The 3724-nt window shown below is 44.8% G+C and overlaps 1 protein-coding gene across 5 annotated transcripts in view; it reads left to right on the top strand.

The window, feature by feature from the left end:
* The first annotated feature begins 1273 nt into the window (after positions 1–1273).
* The window catches only part of ryr3 (ryanodine receptor 3), a 90796-nt gene continuing 88345 nt past the window's right edge, over positions 1274–3724 (top strand). For all 5 annotated transcript variants that reach the window (XM_047338156.1, XM_035144420.2, XM_035144418.2 and 2 more), the window contains exon 1: positions 1274–1429. In XM_047338156.1, the coding sequence (XP_047194112.1) occupies positions 1382–1429 (48 nt within the window). In that variant the 5' untranslated portion in view covers positions 1274–1381. The remainder of the gene's footprint in view (positions 1430–3724) is intronic.

Here is a 3724-nt window from a genome sequence, read left to right as displayed (position 1 = left end):
AGCTGTCTGTGATGGATTACAGACGTTTAAAGAAATCAAACAGCTGCCAGTGTCACCAAAGCCACAACGGCGGCATCTTCACAAACAGGAAAAGGCTGCTACTGAAGAAAAGGACTCCAGCCTGAGTCAAATAAGCTGCATTAATGAATCTGCTCCTGGACGGTAGTTTCATTTTTAAAGGGTAAATCACGTAGAAACATGAACAAACTGATATTATTGAGGCATATAATCAGTTGTTCAAAAGGCCTGATGTGTGCATTTCGATCCATTTTCACTGGGCTGCATTGAAAACTCACTGGCCCACCACTAGATGTCATCGATGTCTTTGGCAGCTCTGCCTCCTGATCAGTGAACGAGACCACATGAGGTGAACACAATGAACATCTGACCAACGTTACAGCCCCGGTCACCTGTAGGAGCTGTAATTAGAGGGATAGCTACAATTAAACTGTGAGATTCTAATGGTCGTGGACAATATTTAAAGTCGGGAGCAACTTTTTTCTCTCCCATGCCACAAAGTTTACAAGATTTTGTGAATGTACTGAATAATCTGCACAACTGTATGTGATGATTTAACAGGTTAAAGGTGTGAATTAACTACTTTACACGCAGATTTTCTTCATACAATCATAATATAATGGGATTTGACTGTAGACACCATATTCTTCCCACAAAACTTGCCCCTAATATAATGTATATCTCACTAAAATCCTTAAAAATCGTGCAAATGTTTAAAATAAACGTACGTATACATCCTCAGTACTCACTGGAATAGAAGTACTTTAAAACAAGCAAGTTAGTGAACAAGTAAATAGCAGGATAAGTTCTTCAGTGTGACTTAGAAACAACATGAGCTCTTTAGTCACAGGAGAAAGTGAAAGCTGATTTCTGTGAACAGTGGGTGAGGTGTGAGTCTGTGTGTATGGGTGAGGGAGGGTGGGGGGGTGCAGACCGAGAGACAGAGCCATTCTTAACTTTACATTGATTTTAAAAAAGTGGTGGTAGTTTAGAATCTGAGCATCATCATCATCATCATCATCTTCTTCTTCATCCTGAGTGACAGCCATCACCATCACCACCACCACAGGGAGCTCGTCCTCTGATGCCCGGGCTCCATCCGTGCGCTGCTCCGCACTGCTGCTGTCGGGTCTCTGGGAGGAGGAGGAGGAGGAGGGAGAGGAGAGGAGGCAGGGTGGATGAAGGGGTAGGTAGGTGGGAGAGGGAGTGGAGGAGGAAGAGGAGGAGGAGGAGGGGTCTCGCCGGGCTGCCCTATATGGCTGTGGATGAGCTCCATGCTAATATCGGCTTGAGAGGCACAGCATCGCGTTTCTGCCGGCAGTCAGTGGTGGCTTCCAGAGTCTGAGCAGGCTCCTTCGCAGCCATGGCTGAGGGCGGAGAAGGGGAAGATGAGATCCAGTTCTTGAGAACTGTAAGTAAGGAGATTGTGGGTCGGTGTGTGTGTGTGCGAGCTGTTGCCTTCCCCTTGTGGATGCGTGCGTGTGCGTGTGCCAATTTACGCGTAAATGGAGGCAGCATCGTGAATCCAACCATCCAAGTTGGATCAAGGTGGAAGTTGTTGGTTTTTTTTGTGTGTTTGCATTGTCACCTGTTTCATTCCGGCTGCGCTCCTGCGTGAGTGGAGGTGTTGGGGAAGTTGCCGCAGGTTTGCAGGGTGCACCACCTGTCGACAGGACTCCTGATAGGGAGGGGGGGGATCTCAATGAGACTGTCTGCAGGTGCAAGGGCAAAAATGACCTTACACAATCTGGAGCCATTTCACAACACATGCCCCCTCTCTCACTTTCCTCGATGCCTTTTATTTCCCACATCTCAAACATGAACATTTGGCTATTTTATTTATTTCTTGACTTTTTCCCCCTGGAGTCATTCTTTCTCCTTCTCCTTGGGGGGGGGGACGGACAGGAGTTTTCAATAAGTTGCTCTCTCTCACTCTCAGGCCTCCCCTCTGCGATGACTATTTTAGTTTTGTTTGACGCAGATTGCTTATACGGTGTCTCTGTGGTCATGCACAGCAGTTATCCTTGTAAATGATATGACAGCGTGTATGTTGGTGTGCGGTGGGAATATCTGTCACTTTATTCTGGTGGATCCTTTTGGCTCAGGTGTTGCCTGAGGAGCAGTAAGACTCAGCACTGACTCAGACTGAATGCACATCAGGGATTCACCTGTCTGGTTTCATGTCACGGGGCCACTTGTCGATGAGACTTGACATTTGACGGGGAATTGATTTAAACTCTAAACGCTAAAACTGTCCGTCTAATTGGCTTCGGTCCTGTCGAGGACCCCTGGAGATCAGTGGGCGGCTTCGTCCAATCACCACAGATTTAAACTTGTCTCCTGTTACAGCTGTTTGTGTTTGCTCGATGGAATCTGCTACTGGATGAAAAGAGGTTTCCTGTTACTGAAAAGAGCCAAATCAGCGGTTTCACATGTTTTGTCCATTTAAGCATTAGTTGTCTCGTACACCGTTTTGCACACAATGCTGCTGTGATTGAGGAACAATGATTTATCATATTTATCCTTTTCGTACAGCATGAGGATCTACGTGGAACTTGGTATAGCTGTATAATCCATCACGGTTGACATCAAGTCTGCTTTCTTTTTCATCAAAGTTGCTTCGAGGCCATAACTTATTCTAGACACACACCACCACCATGGCTCAGCAGTGGCCTTACGAAACCACATTTAAATCTGCAAGCTCCAGATTTTTCTTTGGACCCAAACCAACTTGCACACACTCGTAGATATCAGTCCCCTAATATAGTTTTTCATCATGATCCATGAACTATCCCCTGGGAAATTGGTGAAAATGTCCAAAAAATTGTTTATTTCAGAATGTTTGAAGTGACAAAAACTCCTGGATTCACATTCACATTTACTAAAGTTATTTCTTGACCAATTTCTTATCCTTATTACCAAGTTCGGTGGAAACCACTTGGGTAGTTTTTGTGCAATTTAGCTGAAAACCCAAACAGACAGGGGTAAATCCATAACCTTTGTGGTGGAGGTAATGAAGTCAATAAACTAAGAGTGCTTAAAACTTTAATTAAAAAGGGAAATGAATGGAAACCAGTAGGCTGCCCTGGAACTGTAAACAAAGAAAGTAGGGGACAGGGTACAATTCTATACATTATATAACACCATAAGGTTAGAGGGTTTGTGAGAAACACATTGGTCACGATCAAAGCAGCAGAGGCCAACACTTGTTAACTTTTAAGATAATCTATTATTCGTCCTAATACAGGGACATTTTAGTCTTGTATGATTCACAACCTCCAAAACCCTGAATCCTACATTTCTTTCAAACAGGCTCATCTTGCCTGGTTACGTCCCACAGCTAGAGTAGAGCTGTGCACTGCTTCTCACAACGAGTGAAACCAATGTTCAGTCGTATATTTAGTGAAGTGATGCAACCAGGAGCTAAAATGTCGAAACCTGCTGTCACGGTCCTTTTCGTAACATTGAATTCAGTGCAGCTCTCCTTTGCTTTGCTTTCCCTGTTGACGTCCAGCCTACGTCTTGTCTCTCAGCCTTCAGATGTTGACATATACAGTATTGTTAATCCATATGTAAGACCCTCAGAGGCGTCTTGGCTGGCTGTTGCTGCTGCTGGTGGCAGGCGGGACCCTGTACTTAACAGCTCCTACTATTTGTGATGCCAGTGATATGCTGACCCACGCCTCTCAGATTCTACTGTCACATT

The sequence above is a fragment of the Hippoglossus stenolepis genome, chromosome 20 (genome assembly GCF_022539355.2).
Source record: "Hippoglossus stenolepis isolate QCI-W04-F060 chromosome 20, HSTE1.2, whole genome shotgun sequence".
Taxonomy (NCBI): domain Eukaryota; kingdom Metazoa; phylum Chordata; class Actinopteri; order Pleuronectiformes; family Pleuronectidae; genus Hippoglossus; species Hippoglossus stenolepis.
The sequence above is the reverse complement of the archived record's forward strand: the minus strand, read 5'-3'. Positions and strand labels throughout refer to the sequence as shown.